Source organism: Leucopleurus acutus (genome assembly GCF_964270905.1).
Source record: "Leucopleurus acutus genome assembly, chromosome: 14".
NCBI classification, from domain to species: Eukaryota; Metazoa; Chordata; class Mammalia; order Artiodactyla; family Delphinidae; genus Leucopleurus; species Leucopleurus acutus.
Window position 1 is genome coordinate 13533111 of NC_139156.1, and position 22027 is coordinate 13555137.

The 22027-nt window shown below is 35.8% G+C and overlaps 1 protein-coding gene across 2 annotated transcripts in view; it reads left to right on the top strand.

Moving 5' to 3' along the window:
- The window catches only part of PDZD8 (PDZ domain containing 8), a 100653-nt gene that overhangs the window by 45080 nt on the left and 33546 nt on the right, over window positions 1–22027 (top strand). For both annotated transcript variants that reach the window (XM_082854650.1, XM_082854651.1), the window contains one exon: window positions 6536–6638. In XM_082854650.1, coding sequence (XP_082710776.1) covers window positions 6536–6638 — 103 coding nt within the window. The remainder of the gene's footprint in view (window positions 1–6535; window positions 6639–22027) is intronic.

A 22027-nucleotide genomic window follows, 5' to 3' on the forward strand; every position in this document is an offset into this window, starting at 1 on the left:
GGCCGCTGAGCCTGTGCGTCGGAGCCTGTGCTCCGCAACGGGAGAGGTCAGAACAGTGAAAGGCCCGCGTACTGCCAAAAAAAAAAAAAAAGATAAAGGCTGAAGTTGTTACCTTCATGGAGGAGAGATAAAAGGAAATTAGCTCAAACATGAGACATTTAAATTTGTGTAAGGGAAAACTTCCACTCAGAACGAATTACTTGGAGCTGTTGCTGAATATTACTCCTAGTGGTTTTTAAGGCTATATAGATCTATAATCATAAAGGCCTGCTTTTGACTAGAAGAAGACTTTTCAGAAGATTCCAAATTTAGAGTTCATTTGTCCTGGGTTTATATAGGTATTCTTGCCCCACCTCCTCTTTCCTAAGATTACTGTGTTGGAAAATAGTATTGTTTCTTTTGTAATTGTACAGGCATAGCTCCAGAACAACACAATGAAGTGAATATGACAGTAAAGCGAATGACATGAATTTTTTGGTTTCCCAGTACATATAAAAGTTATATTTACACTACTGTAGTCTGTTAAGTGTGTGATAGTATTATGTCTACAAAACTGTACATACCTTAATTGCAAACTACTTTATTGCCAAAAAATGCTAACCATCATCTGAGCCTTCAGCGAGTCATAAAATCTTTTTGCTTGTGGATAATCTTGCCTCGATGTTGATGGCTGCTGCGACTGATCAGGGTGGTGGTTGCTGAAGGCTGGGGTGGCTGTGGTAATTTCTTACAGTAAGACAACAGAGAAGTTTGCTGCATTGATTGACTTTTCCTTTCACAGATGATTTCTCTGTAGCTCGCAGTGCTGCTTGATAGCATTTTACCCACAGCAGAACTTTTTTCAAAATTGGAGTCAGTCCTCTCAAATCCTGCCATTGCTTTATCAACTAAGTTTATGTAATAGTCTAAATCCGTTGTTGTCATTTCAAAAATCAGTTGAGTTTGCCGTCTTACATGGGAATGATTGGTGGTGGCCCAAAATAATTATAATAGTAGCATCAAAGATCACTGATCATAGATCACCATAACAAATATAATAATAATCAAAAAGTTTGAAATACTCCAAGAATTAACAAAATGTGACGCAGACACGAAGTGAGCAAATGCTTTTGGAAAAATGGTGCTGATAGACTTGCTCGATGCAGGGTTGTCACAAACCCTCAATTTGTAAAAAAATGCAATATCTACGAACTATTAGTAAAGCAAAGAGCAACAAAGCAAGGCACAATGAAACGAGGGTATGCCTGTATACCTCTCCTGCTATTTCATACAGTAAAACAGCTGTTTTAATTCTTCTGATGTCTGAATTGTAAAAGAATTTAAGAAATTACGTATGAACCCAGATGACATAAAGCCAACACTGTGTTTTAAAATGCCAAACTCCAAAATGTTTAAGTGCAGTGTTGGCATGCTATTACTTATATATGATACCTTCAACAAAAGTGAACTGTAAAATGAACTGTGGTCAGAAAAATAAGAATTCAAAAGTGTTTTATCTGAATTTTCCCTCTCTTTGCACCATTATTCCATGACTGTCAATTAGTTCTTCTAATGAATTTATTGAAGATGTCTGAAGGTGATATTAAGATGCACTGTTTTCAGAAATTGCTGTTTATATATGGATTGCATAGAAAGAGAAATTGAAGGCCCAGAGACAAGAGGTATTTAGGTTAAAGGTGAGGAAGTAAGTTCTTGAAAGACGTGTATTAGTAGAAACAGGAAGGGATAACTGGTATAAGTAGGATAGGGTTTAGTGAGTGACTGAATATGTGGATGTGTATAGGTGGAAGAGGCAAAGGAATGTTAAGGATTTGAGTCTAGGAGAATTATGGTCTCATTGACTTTGATTTGGTCATCAAGTACTGATTATTTTCTAATATTAGAGATATAAAGATCAAGACAAAGCTTTTCCCTTTCAGGACTAGTGGGGGAAATAGAGGTGCTTGTTTCAGAGGGAGATGAGTTTGACTTTATATGTCTTAAGTAGTAGGGCATGGTTAGATTTCCTTGTAGAAGTGTTCTGCAAACTTGACGGTTTAGACATGGAGAAGGAGAAAGACAGGGACTGGAGATTAGGTTTGGAGGTCTTTGTCATAGACAGGGAGAGTTAAGTCCTGGGTGGGGATAATTTCCAAGGGGGAGGAGTATAGACCAGAGGTAAGCATATATAGGAGGTCAGCCAAGTTTAATTCTTTTCACAACCCTTGAGTTGATATTTGACTCCCTTCAGGTGTGAGATTCTCCTTTCAAATTAAGTTTAATCATCCAAAAAAAAATAAAAGATTTTTGGTTTTCACTTTTGGTTATAAAAATGACTGTCTTATAGAAGAGTGCACAGGGAATTCCTTTCCTTTTCTCAGTGGTTTGGTCTTGAGTCATATAAATTCTCTCTGTTTCTTGATAGGTGATGTTTGTGCTTATGCTCAACATCATGAGGTTTCAATATACCTTTGCCTTTAAAAAAAATAAACATTTTGAAATTGGAAAGAACTTTTATAGAGCTAATAGCTCTTTCCAGAGACAGATGTCTAAAGGCAATTTTCTTTGCCTTTTTTGTTTGCAGTACAGACTCCTACTCCCTTAGGAAGTAGTAATAGTAGAAATGTATTTGTACTCATTTCTTGCTAATTCAATATATGTTGAGTGTTCATTTTACTCAAAATATGTATTAACCAGTGACTGTTGCTACTTGTTTCTGGTGATTATATAATTTGAATAGTAAACCTTTGTTTAACTCAAGACTGAATTGTAGATGTACAATGAAAGTGGGTACTTTTGTTTTAAATGTTCTATGTAAACTAAAGCAAATGCCTTCTTAATTCACCCAGTTGGCTGGTACTAGTGGTACAGTGGAAACTCCTTTCTGGCATTTCTCTAGAAAATTATATGTTTTTCCAAATCAGTCAAGATATCAGTCAAGAAATCAGGAAAATGGGGGATACTATTATTATTCTTCTAAAAGGATTAAATCTTAATCAACATAGAGTCATTAGTAGTTGAAGGAATCCACTGATTGCAAGTCAAAAGCAAGTTCAGGAAACGCTAACATAGGAATTTTGTCCTGGGAACCAGATCTGGTGCTTGTAGGAGAGAAACAGTCAATCTAAGCAGTCAGTCTCAGGTATCTCTTTTTCCCTGTCTGTTGCTAATGGTGGGTCATTCTTGCAAACAAAATAAGTATTAAGACGTTTATACACACAGTATACTTTATACAGATCCTAAGAAATAATACTTTTTTAAAAGAAATAAGTTTTCTAAGCAAAATAGATCCTTACTAAATTGGCATTTATGACACATGCTTTAGTGTAGTGTTGTTAGCTTTTCTAGAGTACTAGTAATGTTTGCTCAGTTTTTCTAGAATATTCACCATTGGCTACAGATCTTTGTAACTACTTTAACAGAAGAAATGTAAAGAGTAGAAGTGAGTATTGTGGAGTGCTCTGACATAGAATCAGAAGTTGATCTAAAATCAGAATTAATAAATGCAGTATCTATTTCGATGGCAAAATTAAATTCAGGGTAATCAGACAAAATATTTTCATCCTTAAGAAAAGAAATAAACATCTGAAGCAACATAGAGCCTAACAACCCAACCTAAAAGTGTTTTTGGAAGTACTTTTAATAGTTGATCAGTTGCTTTTAAAATGAAAGTTTTCTGTATCTGGAATATTTGTCACAAAACAAAGATCAAGGCTATCTGATAGGGTAGATAATGTTTTATGTACTTTAAAATTTCATTGTTAAGAATGATAACTATTAAATGTTAAATATTGGTGGTATTTCAATATTTTAAATGATTTTTATTTGGAATTTATTTTAAGGGACCCTTCTTTAATATTTTCTGTTATCAAATGTCAGCATCAGATAAAAATCCATTTTATATTTTATTGAAATACATAATCTTATTGCAGTGTATTGATTCATAGTAACAATAAAACAAGCATTTATTATTATATCTTTTTGTAACAAATCTCTGAGACTTTTGATATAACCCTAATGAACGCTTATTATTATTTTTCTCTTTAAACAGCTTTATTGAGATATAATTCACATACCATACAATCTATCCATTTAAAGTATATGATTCAGTGTGTTGTAGTATGTTCAAAGGGTTCTACAGCCATCATCACAATCTAATTTTAGAACATTTTTGTCCCTCTCAAAAAAACTCCATACTCATTAACAGTCAATTCCTAATCCCCCTAGTCCTCCTCCCCCAGCCCTTACATAACCAATAGTCTACTTTCTGCCTCTATAAATTTGCCCATTTCCAGACATTTCATACAGTATGTGGTCTTTTGTGACTGGCTTTTTTCACTTAGCTTGTTTTCAGGGTTCATCCATATTGTAGCAGGTATCATTACTTCATTTCCTTTTGTTGCCAAATAATATTCCATTGTATGTGTATGCCACGTCTTATTTACCTATTCATGAGCTGATGGACATAAGGGTTGTATTCACTTTTTGACTATTATGAATGATGCTGTTATGAACATTCATGTCAAGTTTTGTATGAATGTATGCTTTCATTTTTCTTGGTTATTTACCTAGGAGTGGAATTTCTAGGTCATATGTTAACTCTATGTTAACTTTTTATGGAACTGCCAAAATAATTTTCAAAGTGGCTGCATCATTTTACAACCCCTCCAGCAATGTGTGAAGATTCTAGGTTCTCCACATCCTCACCCATACTTGTTATTGTCTCTTTTTTAATTAGCCATCTAGTGGGTTTGAAGTGGTATCTCATTGTGGTTTTGATTTGCATTTCCTGATGGCTAACGGTGTTGAGCATATTTTCATGAGCTTATTGGCTTTTTGCATATCTTCTCTGGAGAAATGTCTATTCATTTTCTTTGTCCATTTTTAAATTAGGTTATACTAGGTCCTTACGAGACACATGATATGCACATATTTTCTCCATTCTGTGGATTGTCTTTTTGCTTACTTGGTGGTATCCTTTGAAGCACAAAAATTTTAATTTCAGTGAAGTCCCATTCACCTATTTTTTCTTTTGTTACTTGTGCTTTTGGTGTCCTATCTTAAATCATTGCCTAATCCAAGGTCACAAAGATTGGCTTCTATGTTTTCTTATTAGACATTTAGGTCTGTGACTTATTTTAGGTTAATTTTTGTTGTGCGTTTTTAAAATGTAAAAAAAGGTGTTATGAAAAATATACAGTGACTTATGATTTCAGGGGGAGATTCCAAGCATTATGCTTTCTTATTCCTGAATCCTGTAATATCTGTTGAGAATTTGAGAGTACTAGCTGGTGCATAGCCTTCTCTGCATGACCGTAAAGGCCTTTAGGTAGTTTGCTCTTTTGGACACATGGTGGCAGCAGAGCTTTGATGAATGAAAATTCTCATTTTCCTAAACTTAGAATTTTATAATTATGAATCTTCTTAATGCTCTTGGCAGTAAATTGTTGAGCAGTAAGTTTAAATTGCCTTTCAGATTAAAAATTATTTAATTTTATGAACTTTTCTTTGCCATGAGTTTATTCTGACTTTTCAGGTTATGAAACCAGTTTGTGAGGTATGGACATGATTTGCTTGAGTTCTCCAACCTTAGGACACAATTTTCTCTTATTACTCTAAGGTCTTTTAACCACTTTTCTTTCATTATCTCACTCCTATCCCTATGATCTTCGTGTAGAGATAAAGTAATAGAGTAGCAGTCAAAATGTTGATTAATGCTAAAGATAGTCTAAAACTTACTCCTAAAAACATTGGCAGACTTACATTCTGACTTAGAAGATAGATAATATAGAAGTTGAGCATGTGGGTAACAGTTTTTTCCTTCAATAAGAAAAACTGCTTTATGTCATCTCAAGATTTGACCCAAGATTTCCTTTTTAGATCTGAATATTAAACAGTAAAATTAAGTGATACAATTATTCCTTGACAGTTATTTTCAAGATAATAGAAATAATAAACATTTATTGAGCACTGACTGTTTGCTAGACACTATGCTAAATGCCTTATATGCATTGTCTTTTATTCTCACAACAACTCTAAGAGGTAAGTTTTATTTTTGGCCTGAATTTTCCAGAGGAAGAGATGGGTTTAGAGAAGTTAAATAACTTGCCCAAGGTCCCATTAGTAGGTAGAGATGTACGTGTATGTGTGTGTGTTCATAGCAACTATATTGTACTATTTTGTGTTTAATTTTTACAGATATGGTATCATACTGTATATATGTATCACTCTGCAACTTATGTTTTAAATTCAAATCTATAGCTGCTTTGAAAATCTATAGCTTTTGCTACTGTGTATAGATATCTGGTCAATTTGTTTACCTCATGAATAGATACTACTTTCTATTTCTTTGATTTAGCTGCTGAATAACAGCTTGTCCTAGAATTTCACCTAATTTTTAGCTTTACTTTTCCAGTAGAGGGTATACAAAGTGTTTAATTAAATTTTTTCCTCTGTTAACAGAGTAATTTATTACTTTTTAGTATAACGATCAGAAAGAAAAAGTTTAATACATATAATTGGTATAATAGTCCCCTTGTTTTATTTTATACTGCAGGTTACTTATTTTTGGATCCTATGACAGAGAGGCAAATATTCATTGCACACTTGAGCTGAGCAGTGGCGTTTGGGAAGAAAAACAAAGGAGTTCTATTAAGACGGTAAATAGAGTTGCATAGCTTTACATCTGTATAAAGTTTATATTCTATAAGTGTTATTTTATTAATATTTCTTTATCCTAGAGTTATTTTTGGTCATATGCAAATAATTATGAATAACTCTTACTTGTCTTGTTGCAATATGTCCATAATAAACTGAATCATGTAAAACTATAGTATTAATTGCTTGCATAAGAAACCTTGTCTAACTAATTTTCCTTTTATAACTTTTCCTTTTGTAACTTTTTAACTTTAAAAACTTTTCCTTTATAACTTTAAATTTTATAACTTTATAACTTTCCTTTTATAACTTTAAAAAAAACTTTTATAACTTGTTTCATAATTGTGGAATCAGAAGGAAATGATTCTGAACACCTTAGAAAGCATGTAAATTCAGAGCATTCATTCATTCATCAGATATTTCATGAGCACTTACTTTGTACCAGGCACTGTGTTAGATGCTGGGGAAACGGTTCAAGACAAGAGACCCTGTTTTTGTAGTGCTGTCATAGGGAAGAAGTTTGATAATTGTCTGCCTGTAGAGAGAAAGGATTATAGGAGGATGGGGTAAACCTGAGAGATCAGATCAGTTAGGAGGTATTTAGGGGGAGGTTGTTGGCTACTTTAACTAGGTGGTAGCCAAGGAAATGGAAAGAAGAGAATGGATTTGGGACATACTTTTGGTGTGTGAAGGACTTAGAGTTCCAGTTTCTTTTTTTAATCTCTCTCAAAAGAAACTGTCACCTAAATTGCAAGACTTTGAAAAAAATGTAAAGGCTTTTAAAATATTTTAAGTGCTATAATTAAAAATACACAAAAACAGTGCTTTACTCTCAACATTTTGTTAAAATTTTATTTATTTATTTTTGGCAGTGTTGGGTCTTCGTTGCTGCATGCAGGCTTTTCTCTAGTTGCAGCAAGTGGGGGCTACTCTTCATTGCTGCGCCACGGGCTTCTCATTGCGGTGGCTTCTCTTGTGGAGCATGGGCTCTAGGCACATGGGCTCTAGAGCGCAGGCTCAGTAGTTGTGGCCCACAGGCTTAGTTGCTCCACTGCATGTGGGATCTTCCCAGACCAGGGCTTGAACCCATGCCTCCTGCGCTGGCAGGCGGATTCTTAACCACTGCACCACCAGGAAAGGCCCTCTCAACGTGTTTTAATTGGACTTGTTTAGGTTCTTTGGATTCCTAAATGAGTAAAAATTGTCACTAGTTATTAGCTAATTTGTTGAGCTAATAACCAACAACCAAACAACTCAACCAAAGTTGAGTTGGTGTTTTCTTAATATTCTGCATAGCAATTTTAATAGCAGTTATGTTGTGCTTCTTGGAATTTGCATAAATCTAGTTGTCTATTAAAGATTTTAGAGCATTTATCAAGATGTTGTCTACAGAATTTCTTTATTAAGCCCATGAAGTTTCACAATGAAAATAGAATCCCAGAATTTTATGGCTGAAATAGGGAAGAAAAAAAAAATCAGTGTCCTAAAGGGATCCTCAGCCTTTTTTTTAAAGAAAATTTATTTAATTTACTAAACATATACTGAAATATTGGGCTGGCCAAAAAGTTCGTTTGAGTTTGTTTTCACACCATCTTAGGGTTTGGTAATAATAAAATTCCAAGAGTGATTTTGGGACCCCCCAGACCTCTCCAGATTTGCTTTTAGTCTGTTTTAAGGTAAGATCTATTTAGCACGTCAGTAGTTTTTTGCAGGAATAAATTATAGTTGTGTTCTTTAAAGCTGTATTTAATAAGTTAGATGTTAAGCTGTTTCTATCACATTTAACTCCTAGTGGCAGTATAGCAAATCCTAATGATTATTATTTGTAGCCAGTATTTAGGAAAACTCTCTCTCTATTATGTCTTCATTATACTGGTGAATAGGTACTTTTGAACTGTACTTACTACCTAGCTGTTTTATAGTAGTATTAATGTGCTTTTTGGTATTTCTGGGATAGTCTGTTATTCTTCATAGCATTTTAAAAAATAGTTACAAAAAAAGAAAAAAAAATAGTTACAGTTCTCTTAAATAGATACATAAGCATATTGCCATGCTCTCAAAAATTATGACTTTTAATGGTTATGTGGTATTTTTTTGGATGCCGCTTTGACTTTTAAATTGTTTCCAATTTCTCCATGTAATAATTATGAACATTCTTATATAAAAAATTGAGCAGTGTGAAATTCTTTTGGAATAAATAGAGTAATTTTAATGAGTATGGGAAAGTAGGGAGAAGTAAAGCTGGAAAGGGAGGATGGGCTGACCCCGAGTTTGAATGTATGACAGTAGCTGGGAGAATAGGATTTGGGGCATGGGAATGACAGGGTCAAAACAGTTTTTTTTAGGAAAATCTCCCCTTTCTCTCATGGTTGTTCATGCCACCTTTAAGTTACATCTCAAGTAGTTTGGATCAACTCCTCAGAGAAAATAACCAGCTTTATAATTTGTTCTGAAATAAATAAATACATGAAAAAGCAGTATTGTTTTGTCTACGTATGAAATGGTCATAACTTGCCATTGCTATTGGCATTTTCAGTTTCCTTTATTATACTTGCAAAAATATGAGATTAGACAGCTTTAATATTTTGTAGCAAAGGTTAGTAAGACTTTAATCTGGAGTCATAATTTTAGATCTCAGCATATGTCATAGGTAGCTTTGGAGAAGGAATTCTAGGTTACTAATTACATCTGGTGTCAAAAATGTCAGCAGCACTGAAGTGTCTCCAGGCACTAAATTACATATGTCTGAATTTAATAACTCTAGGGAGGAGAATTAGAGTGTTTCTCAAGATTACACAAAGCATTACAGAATAGGATTTGATAATTTGAGATACATTGCAAATTTGGCTAGCAAAAAAGTACATCATTAAAATAAGTATGCTAAAAAGTATTTGAGTTTAGAATCTATCTTTGTATAAATAAATAATTCAGATTTAGGGCTTCCCTGAAGCCCTAATGGGGCAGTGGTTAAGAATCCGCCTGCCAATGCAGGGGACATGGGTTTGAGCCCTGGTCTGGGAAGCCCGTGTGCCACAACTACTGAACCTTCACTCTAGAGCCTGTGAGCCACAACTGCTGAGCCCATGTGCTGCAACTACTGAAGCCCGCACGCCTAGAGCCTGTGCTCCGCAACAAGAGAAGCCACCGCAATGAGAAGCCCGCACACTGCCACGAAGAGTAGCCCCCGCTCACCGCAACTAGAGGAAGCCAGCGTGCAGCAACGAAGACCCAATGCAGCCAAAAATAAAATAAATAAAATAAAATAAATAAAATTTAAATAATAATAATTAAGGTTTAAATCCGTTTTTTTAATTTTAAAATTTATTAAGTGAAGTTAGCCACCAATTTCAATGAATATGCAGAATGAAAGAAAAATTAATTACGTATTTTAAATATGCCTTTGAGTTTTTCAGACATTTTTTAAAGCATAATGTACCTTATCATGCTGTTAAATTAGGGAAGATCAATAATAGATGGAAAGTTTTATTTGTAGTATTTTCACAAATATGGGGTGGGGGTGGAGATGTGTTGGGCAGGTGTGGAGATGGAACAGTTGTAATGCAATAGCTGCGAGTCCTAGCAAAATCTAATGAATAGTGGCTTAAGCAGGAAAAGGAATTATCTGTCTTGTGTGATAAGCCCTGGGTTAGTATGGCAGCTCAGCAGTATTGTAGTCAAGGAGCATAGCTTTTATTGGCTTTCTCCTCCATCATCCATAGCACAGGGTTTTTGTCTCCACGGTTGCAAGATGGCTAACGTACCGCTAGGTTCATCTTTCAAAAAAAGGGTGAGGCGTAAGGCATGCCAAAGAGACATGTCAGCCAGGTTTTGGTTTTTTTAAATGCTTTCCTAGAAGTTCCACTTATATCTCATTGGCTAGAACTAAATCACGTGGCCTCCCCCAGCAGTAAGGAAGTATGGGGAATCATTTTAGTTTTTCAGCCTTAGTAGAGGTAGAAGGCAAGGGAAAAAGAGATACGAATACCTTTTAGGAGGCCAGTCCACAGTCTTGCCACAAGAAAAATTCAAATTTATTTGATGACTTTTTATTTTTAATGGAATTTTTCTTGAATTGGGATATCAGGGAATAGTTGAAAAGAAGAATTTAATAAATACGCTGCATAGAACCTACTTCCTATTTATTAGATATCTGAGGAAAGTTTGGATCAAAATCAGACACTTAGGTCAGTGCCCTGCTTACTAGCTCATTTGCACAATGAAAGAGCTCATAGGGTAAATGAGGTACTTTGTGGTAGTGTTTGTTCCTTAAAAATAATAAATAAGGAAGATTCCTCATGATAATCCCATAAGATTTGATAGCAAATAAATTAGAAATTAGGCTTAAACAAAAATTATAAGATCATCTTGCAAGAGATGAGAGGGCCAATACTAAAAATATGTTTACCTACACCAAAAGAGACAGGGCACTTTATGATTTATTTCAGTCTGTTGCATTATGCAGGTTTGGCGATGATAATTTGCTTCCCTTTCACTAAGGAAGAAAATTCAAGGAGTTTTCAGATTTTAAAGAAGTTTCAGGCCATGATATTTCAGTAGGAAACTATGAAAACAACTGTATAACTCTACAATTTATAGTACTTATCAAATAACATTCACAATAAAATTAATCTGACATATATTAAACATATTGAGTATGTATAATCATTATTATATGCATGGTAAAGCAAACAGATCTCATAAATGTCACATAGACACACATAGTTTTTAAGAGGGAGAGATCCTGAGTCTTACCCTCCCAGAGTTGGAGTTCCCTCATCTTTGACCACCCACTTGCTTTACCCTTAGCCCCAGACATAAAATAGGTTATCAGTAAATGTTCTGTTCTTTTACTCTCTCTCAACTATCCTGCCTGTACCATCCATGTCTTCTCTTCCATCATTTATCCCCACTGTCACTGGAGTCTTCAAACATTGTTTTATTCTTGATGCAACCTGGAATTCTTGAGGCCATTTGGAGAGAAGAGAAGAAGGCACCATGAATATGAGCTGTGGAACCTCTGAATCCAGGAGTTCTGGAGTAGAGGAAAAAGCACTGGGGGCCTTTTGGCACCCGGCTGTTCAGTCTAGTTCTTCCCCTTGTTCTCCATTCTGAATAAAAGGAGTTATGAAAAGAGTTTTAATTTTAAAAACAAGCTTTTTAATGTACTCTTTTTTTTTTTTTTTTTGTGGTAGACTGACCTCTCACTGTTGTGGCCTGTCCCGTTGCGGAGCACAGGCTCCGGACACGCAGGCTCAGCGGCCGTGGCTCATGGGCCTAGCCGCTCCGCAGCATGTGGGATCTTCCCGGACTGGGACACGAACCCGCGTCCCCTGCATCGGCAGGCGGACTCTCAACCACTGCGCCACCAGGGAAGCCCTAATGTACATTTTTTGATACTAACCCTATTCCCTCTCCTTCCACGCTACCACAGTATGCACTCAGACACTTACTTGATAGCAATTGTCCTTTGTAAGGGTCAAGTCTTTCCTTCTCTAATTAGAGATAGAAAGCTAAAAATCTAACTTGTTAAGTCAGTCCATTGGCATAAATATGTCACTGTCAAAGAGGAAGGAAGAATATCGATTTCTTCCTTTGAAGTGGAGATGAACTAAAAAAGAATCTTCCCTGAATATATTAGGTGGACAAAAGAGAGATCCTGGAACAGTCATGTGTTCATTGTAAAAAGAAGTAGAAGCACTTCATGTCTTATGTAGCCCAGTATGCAGGTACCAGAGGGAACTATGGTTAAAGACATTAGGAAATGTCATATTTCAGATCTGTCTGAAAAATAAGAAGTAATAAATTCCTGAAAAGCATTCAGCAAACAACTTGGGGAGAGTCCATAAATAATAATTTGGAGCTCTTAATCAGAATGAACGTATTCCTTTCAGAGGGTTGTATGGTGTCAGCTGGCAACTTGAAATTGGGCACTGCTATAAGAAGGGCTTTAGATAGGGTCTACTGCACCCAAAATTATGAAGTCAGAAGAATTATCTAGAGTCTAGACTTTATCTTTTTGTTTGATTTGAGTGGTACTTTTCCTTCTCTGTACTGCTGCTTCCCTATCAAAACCTCATTTGTTTAATATATATAAATGTATTTATTTATTTTTGACTGCGTTGGGTCTTTGTTGCTGCATGCAGGCTTTCTCTAGTTGCAGAGTGCGGAGGCTACTCATTGAGGTGGCTTCTCTTTGTTGCAAAGCACGGGCTCTAGGTGCGTGGGCTTCAGTAGTTGTGGCACGTGGGCTCAGTAGTTGTGGCTCACAGGCCCAGTTGCTCCACAGCATGTGAGATCTTCCCAGACCAGGGCTCAAACCCGTGTCCCCTGCATTGGCAGGTGGATTCTTAACCACTGCGCCACCAGGGAAGTCCCAAAACCTCATTTTTTGAAAGGATCTGATTCTGAGAAATAAATAATTTATATCAGGTTCCCTTCCATTTTCTTTTAAACATACCCTTACAATTAGACATTTGAAGAGATGATGCCTACTTTCTAAGAACTGTCAGTGTAGGGAAAGAGACATTTGAACCAAATATGTCACATATGTAATACTTAAGAGTCTATGAAATATTGATACTTTTACCGTATACAAAGAGCCAGAGTCTTTTGCCCGTAGGATCTGTACTTGCTCCCTTAAATCCCACTACCTTGAACAAAACTAGACTGTGTGGTATTCTGATAATTAGGAGACAGTTTGGGAATGGTGTTAGTGGAATCATTTTAGAGCAGAGGCAACGAAGGCTCTGAAACTATGGGGAGATGGAATTTGAGTGGAAAGGCCTTCATAATAAGATCAGCCATGTTTAAATGCCAAAGATTGAGCCTGATAATATGCCTTATCATAGAGTTCAGTGAGTCTCCCTTTACTTCCAGAGTAGAGGTTAGGGCCACTGAATACAGGAAACATTTGGTAGAGGGAAAGTAGTCATTTTGGAGAAAATACAACGTATAGGGAAATCTTTCCTGTCTAATATGAAGATGCCAAACAAGCATATAGAAGAAATGGAAACAGTAAATGCATTCTTAACTGTCAGAAAGCTTTTGATGAAGATCCATACCAGAGGTTCCCAAATCATCTAATTACTAGGAGAATATTTTGTCACAGATAGATCTGCATTAAGGATAGGGGAAACGGGGTAAAAATGACCAGGTGTGATATCCTGAATGATTGAGTCCGGGACTTTGATCACTTTTCACAAACGATCTAAAACAGCACTGTCCAATAGAAATAAAATGCATAAAATGCCACTTAGGTAATTTTAAGTTTTCTTCCAGCCACATTTTTTAAAGTAGAAATTCACAAGTAAACAATTTTAGTAATCTTTTATTTGACCCATACACCTAAAATATTGTTATTTTCACATGTAATCAACATAAAAATTAAGGAGATTTTTTTTTATAGTCTTTGAAATCTAGAGCGTATTTTACACTTATAGCACATCACAATTCATCCTAGCCACACTTCAAGTGCTCAGCCACATGTGGCTAGTGGTGACTGTATCAGACAGCACAGATGTAGAAGGAGCAACGTACAATGTAATATTCAGATTTGCACATGTCATTAAACTTCTGTCGATAAAACATGCCAAGTTAAAAGGTACAAAATTGAGAAAGCTCTCTCAGGACAAATATGTAAGAAAGAATTCCAAACTGCCTAAAATATGTGAGATCTAGGGTCCCTAAAGAAATAGACAGTGTATCATTGTACCTCCAAAACAAGACAACTTTTCATTAGAGTGGGTGTCACAAAATGAATATGCTTATTTTAAAACTATGAAGTTCTCAGAGAGAATAAATTATTTGTACATTTCTGGTTTCTATAATACAAGAAATTTATAATTGCTAGATAAGGTGGGGAGAAAGAACTGAAGTTTATGTGGAAATGAGATAGCCATATAAAGATAAATGGATGGGAAAAAATTAATGTTCTTCAGCTGAAAAGACAAAGGTGGGTGAATGATTAACAGAAGCATATAAATATAAAAAGTAAACAATAGAATGATCAACAGATTTACGGAGCAAGGAACTAAGTCTCTGGGTCTATGAAGATAAATCTCATAGCGCTAATGATAATTACATGCTAAATGCTAAAAGAAGGGCACTTAAAAGGTCTTTGGTAATACTGCATACTACGTACTTGCTGATAGACTTTGCAGGAGCACAAATATGCTATATTCTATTTATGCTATGTGTCCTGCACCTAGTAGAATTCCTGGCATGTTGCAGTTGTTCAGTGAATGTCCTGGGAGGAGGGAGGGGAGGATAAGTGGCCTTCATGGCTCCATACTTCTCACAGGACAGGCTCACCATGCTTCCAGCTTCTGCTTGATGCTCCAGCCCCTGGCCTCACCTAATACTACTACTTCCCTCTGTCCTTCCAGCCGAAGGGTGGTAGTGACTATCTGAGACAGAGTTGCTTCACTGTCTCCTGTTTGGTTCTCAGTTCTTCCATCACTGAGTAGCCATTTCCTCCATTTAAAGTCCTTCTGTTTCAGATATTTATGTGTGTCTGCCTTCTTATCAGTCCCTAACTGACTCACCAACCAATCATCATTTCTCTGGGAAACTTTTCCTAATGAGCATGAAACTCTTTGGTAATATTTATCACAGTTGGGAGTTTTCATTTATATTTATATGATAATTTGATTGGGGTTATCTCTGCCAGTATCTTCCTTTACAGCAGATACCATGATTGTTTTTGCTTTCAGCACTTGGCATTTAGTGGGTATTCAGTAAATGTTTTTGGGAACACTGAAGCTGTCTGTTTAGCTATGAGCCTCCATTTACCCTTAACCTTTTTTCTTCCAAACTTTCAGCGTGACATAGTCACATTTCTGTCTGTTTTCTTCCTTCAAGGCTGTCTCTGTTGTATGGTTTAAGCAAATAAAAATGTTTAGGTTGAGGAGGTCCACAAAATTAGATTTACTGCTCAGTATTCCTTCTGTATAAAAAGCCTGGTTTTTAGAGTAAGGAGTTTACAAATATGGTACATAATGGTATAATGGCATTATTTAAAATATCAGAAGAACTTCTTACCCAATGCGTGTAGTTCAGCATAGCCTAAATAAAATGACTGTGGGATCTAAAATTTTACTTGCCTTACTTCCCTTTTAGTTTTGGAGAGTTTTAGAAGTTCTTGCTGAATGATATTTGTCCATGAATTATTGAGTGTACATACAAAGAGTCTCAAAGAACTCCCTAAAGAACTGTGGTGTCAAGTAAGAACATCAGAGACAGACAAATTTATAAATACATTAGGCTAGATGCTTCAGAGTTGGCATTTTGGTGTGTTTGTTTAAGGCCAGATGCCTTGCGGATAGTATTATTTGGTGCTCCTATTTAACCATTTGCCATTTACAGTCTTAATCTTGTCAAAAGGAAGAGAAAGATTAAAGCAAATAAAGCTTTTTTTAAAATGTCAGTTTTTATGAAAACTCTGGTTTAGTTCCATTTGATAATATTTGCGAATACAGTAGGGACCCAGTGAAATTTTAGCCATATGTAATGTTCTATAATTTGGCTTCTTAAATAAACTAAATGCCTTTGAGCTTTAGTAGTAAATCCTATTCAGCATTTCCACTCTTAAAGTTCATCTTGGTTAGAAATGAGGGATGCAGTTTTCTGTCTCATATTTTCTAAGTGTGTTTAATGTAATTGTGAAATTCTGTGAAAAGAGTAGAAACTTAGGTTAAAATATAGAAGTGTCTCCATATCAAGTCAGTGTAAGGCACTGGGTATGAGAAAGAAGAAACTGAGTATGAGGTGCAAGGCAATGAGAATGTGGTCCCTTCCTTCAAGGAGGAGGAAATAAGATCAACAGAGTGATGAGCATCAATATTACTATAGCATATGAATACTCTAAGAGAGTTTCATAATAAAGTACTATGAGGTTCCATTGAAGGGGAGATAGCATTCTTTTGGAAAAACCAGGAAAAAATATTTTGAGGTGACATTTGAGCCAAGTCTCACAGTATATATAGGATTTTAAAATGGTAGTAAGGAGGGCATTTCAAGGTGGAAAACATGGGGTAAACCCAAATAAAGAGTATGAATGTTTGAGTATGTTTAGGATACATTGAGTCATCCAGGTTGGCTGAAGAGTATGGTAATGCAGGAAGATCGTGCAAAACAAGAGTAAAAGGATTGGACCATGTTGTCTAATTAAAGAAGTGCTTTAAATACCAGCCTAAGAAGTTTGGCTATTACTCCCAGACAGTTAGCAGTTATGGAGGCTTTTAAAATGAAAGTAATCTCATCACAATCTTGCTTTAGGCAGACTTGGCTCTCACTTTGAGACTTAGCTATTTCACTTATTGACAGAAGGATATTTCATTTATTGACAGTCCCCAAACTATCTCATCCACAAGTATTTTATTCCTCTATAAAATGGGAATGATAGTGCTTCACATGGTTGTGTAAGGGATAAATGAGACTCTGTATATTAAAATGTCCAGCACATATCTGGCATATAGTAGGTAGTAAGAGGTTTACTAGATCTGGCAGCAAATGGGTAAAGTCAAGGGTGATTTGACAAGGGGAAGACTTGAAATAGAAGAGGTGAAGGGTAATGAAGGTCTGAAACAGAATGGTGGTGAAAATGGAAAATAGAATCATTGTGGCTTGGATACCACTGGAAATGGAGGGGGTTTTGGAGAATGAGAGAGGAAGCCAGAAAGACGAGAGCCATGAGGAGGGAGAAGGAAGAAGAGGAAGGAGATCTCATTCTGGATGTGTTGAAGTTGAGGTACAGTGATGGTCAAAAGTCAGTCGAGGGCTTCCCTGGTGGCGCAGTGGTTGAGAGTCCGCCTGCCGATGCAGGGGACAGGAGTTCGTGCCCCGGTCCGGGAAGATCCCACATGCCGTGGAGCGGCTGGGCCCGTGAGCCATGGCCGCTGAGCCTGCATGTCCGGAGCCTGTGCTCCACAACGGGAGAGGCCACAACAGTAAGAGGCCCGCGTACCACAAAAAAAAAAAAAAAAAAATGTCCAGAGATGGATTTTTTTTTTTATATGCTGCTTTGATTATTCGTTTTCATTTGTTTGTTTTTAATATTTTCAGTGCTGTTGATGAAAGTTTTAGTATCTGGTAAGTTGAACACTTTATTTCGGGTATATGCTCTGTTTTTAGATTTCTTTTTTCAAGTAGGATAAAGAGAAGCAGAATGGTTTCACAAAAGAATAATAAGAATCTAAATATTGTTTTTGAAAGAGCTTTTGAGAACAAGTTAAGGAAATAATATTAATGAAATTTAAACGTTGGTTTTAATGAAACTTAAACATTCTGTTTCTTAGAACCCTCCAGTTCACTGCAATCCAAGTAAAACTGATTCACTAAGTTCATACTTTGTCATGAACTAAAACATTCCTATTCAAGGCACAGTAGCACCTTACCGTAGAAATCCATTTAGCCACGTAGCTCATTTTCTGAGTCATACACTCAGATGCAGGATACAGAACTAGGAATTAAACAGTTTAGAAAAGTGTTAGAGAGGTTTTGTCAGAGATCCTGTAGTGTATACAATTCCTTGCCCACGTGCTTTCAGTCCAGTGATATTTAGGAGCAATAACAAGATGTGAGTGATTTCTGTGTGCCTCTCAGGATTTTAAGATATATGCATTAACCATTTAATGCTTATAACAACTCCATGAGAATAGGCACTATTATCATCTCCATTTTATGTACGAGGAAACTGAGACACAGAGAGAAAGTAACCTACCCAGATCATCCAGCTAAGCAGGTGGTAAAAGCAGTCTGCACACCCAGAGCCGGTATTCTTCATTACTATACCATCTCCATGAATGGTGGCTTCAGGTCCAGCTCTTCCACTCAAGTTCTGTGCCTGTGAACAAGTTATTTCGTAATCTCTAAAAAAGAGATAATAGTAATGGTTAAACACTTAGCCCAGTATCATGGTAACTGTAACAGTAACTATTATTACTGAACTTGACCCAAATGCCGCCTCTTTTGCTCCAGTGTTTTTAGTGCTATCTGATATTTTATATATCCTTATAAATCCCCCTCTCCCTTTTAAAACCTTCCTATAACAAGGGGAGGAGGACAAGGAAATAGCTTCCTCAAAGGATAGTGTTGTTTTAAGACAAGAGTTTCAAATGGTGACTTTTAAGAACCTCAGCAAGTTTATTAAAGGCTATTATAAGGATAGAGATCAACTAGCTGTTGCCCATCTCAGCTGAGGGTAAAGCATTGACAAACTTCTAAATTTCAGGAAGGTTTAAGACAAGTAAGAACTTCTTAGGAATAAAGAGCGTTAATGTCATAGCACAGTATAAAAAGTCTAGATGTCCGTAATAATATAATTTTAGAACATATAGGAAGTAGTAGCACTCACTTCTGCATTTTAGTATAAATGTGAAGTTTATCATTTACTTATTGAAGGTACTTTAAGATGCATAGGCCAAAAGTAAAACCAGGTTGAAATTTGTGTTATCATCTTCAAACAGCCAACTGGAAAGGGCAGCAACAACAATGCTTAATACATGTGCCCTGTTAAATGAGTATTTCCATAAGGTGTTGTGTATTTCTCCACATAAATATTGACCATAAATAGCATTTAAAGTGGGTTTAGGGACATCCGCGTTTCCCATTTGTAAGCATGTTGATTACATTGATACTGGATTGTACTAGGCAAATATGTGGTTATATTTGAAAGCTGTTTATATATAAATAGTAGGCTCTATACTGGAAGAGATAGTGTTTTTATTAATCACTGTAAAAAAAGACTACTGGGTCAAACATTATATTTCTTTAAAGGTTATCAAGTGATTATCTTAGAGTATAGACAGATGGCTTGTTTTCTAAATGATGTGTGAGTTATCTTTCATAAATTGATCAACACTGAGAATATTGTCAGAAGTCTAAGTAAGAAACCATTGAGCATAAGGAAGTAGCTATCATGAAGCAGAGTTTTAGTTTTTGTGGTGATACATTCATTTGTGAAATTGGAGGATACTTGCATATTTTAACAGTAAAATCAGTAATTTCTATAAGATAAAAGTGATATATGTTTGGAAATTGGTATGAGCTTTCTTTTTTTGCCCATATTAAAAATAAATTCAGAAGGCTATAAAGAAAACTGCAAAAGTCAGCCATAATCCTACTATCCAGAGAAACCACTAATAACTTTTCAGAAGAACTTTCAAGTATACACACACTATTCATGAGGTATGTTTATGGTTCTCTTTTTTTTTTCTTTTACATCTTTTTTGGAGTATAATTGCTTTACAATGTTGTGTTACTTTCTGCTAACAAAGTGAATCAGCTATATGTATACATATATCCCCATATCCCCTCCCTCTTGTGCCTCCCTCCCACCCTCCCTATCCCACCCCTCTAGGTGGTCACAAAGCACCGAGCTGATCTCCCTGTGCTATGCAGCTGCTTCCCACTAGCTATCTGTTTTACATTTGGTAGTGTATATATGTCAATGCTACTACTCTGACTTCGTCCCAGCTTCCCCTCCCTGCCTCCCGCCCCTGTGTCCTCAGGTCCATTCTCTACATCTGTCTTTATTCCTGTCCCGCCCCTAAGTATGGTTCTTTAAATAAGAATAAAATGAGATTGTGTATTTTATAACCTACTTTTTTTCCAACTTAGCAATATACTGAGGGCATATTTTTATCTCCATGTACATGTATTATTGTTTTTATATCTGCATGGTATTCCACTGGGTACCATAATTTATTTAACCAATCATTTATTGATAAACATTTAGACTTTTTCCTACTTTTTTGGTGTTGTAGAGAAATCTATAATGGCAGTGTGTATATACTCATGCACATTTAAGTCATGGTTTGGCACACTTTTTCTATAAAGGGCCAGATAGGAAATACTCTAGGCTTTGTGGGCCAGATAGTAACTGTTGCAACTACTCAACTCTGCTGTTTTAACTCTAAAGCAGCCAGAGACAAATACATAAACAAATGAGTGTGGCTGTTTTCCAATAAAACTTTCTTAAAACAGCTATAGTTTGCTGACCCCGATTATGATTCCTTGATCAAAGATTATGCAAAAATAAAAGGCTAGTAATATGTATTTCAAAATTGCATCCCAGCTAGAATCAAGTCTATAAATTAGATAATAGTATTTGTATCAATGTTAATTTTCTGACCTTGATAATTGTACTATGGTTATATAAGAAAATGACCTTGTTAGGAAATACACACTTAAATATTTAATGGTGAGGGGGCATCATGTTTGCAACTTATTTTCAAATGGTTCAGGAAAAAATGTGCAGAGAGAGAAAAAAATGTTAATAATTGGTAAATCTCGATTTAGGATAAATGGAAACCCTTAGTACTAATTTTGCAACTTTTCTGTAAGTTTGGAATTATTTCAAGATAAAAAGTAATAAAAAACAGTCTGGCCCTAAAGCTCTCATACTTCCTTAGTGAGGTGTAAATCACCCTGTAGAAGGACATTGGTAATATAGGAAGCTGAGGGTTGACTTGGTGATTCAGAATCAGAGCTGTTTCTGTTTGACAAAGGAATTAAAAAGGGCAAGAGTGTTCCACTCCATTCTTCCCATAACAACTCAGACTTTACATACTTTTCAGAGTTTTTAATTTCACTGGAATAGTTGTATAAATTTTAAATTATTATAGTTTCAGATCAAAATATTAATGGAGACTTCAATCACATTTAAAAAGGGAGAGAGAAGAAACCCTTTGTATTGCAAGGTAATCATTTGGACATGATTACTTTCCTAACAGCCTTTGAACCTGGGCAAAGGATCAGTTTTATTCTTTGGATCTCTTAGGTCAATTGTATTTGTATAATGAACTTTATTTTCTCAGCATATTTCTACATCTGTGTTGGCTCTCAGATGAGGCAATGAAAGGATGCAGTCCTAATTTACCATTCAGTTGCTTTAGAGACAAGGTTATCAGATGGCCAAGCTGGCATTCCGTTTTAGAGATTGAGGGGCCTCACTTGTATTTTCACCCCAGAAAGAGGTCTTCCTAATCCACCTGAAGAGAGATAATAAAAGTGCCTGGATTGTGCTAGATATTTATTCCTGGAGTTCATTTAATCTTGACAACAACCCCAGTGTGGTAGACATTAGTATCCTCTTTTTACAAATAAGACTCACAGAGGCTAACTCACTTGCCTGAGACCACAAAACTAGTAAACATTAGAGCTAACTGAATACAGACCATCCCAGACACTTCAAGAAAGAATTTTGAATCTGTCCTAGTACTGAGGAGGAGTTGACTTCAGTATTTTTGTTGTTGTTTGTTTTGTTTTTAAACTATTCATTAAGAAGTGATTACTGAAAATTTAGGCATTCTACTGACAAAGAAAATGTTTACATGTAAAATCCATGTGAGAGAATTTAGGATTTATTCCCTGTACTATGCAAATATGCCCC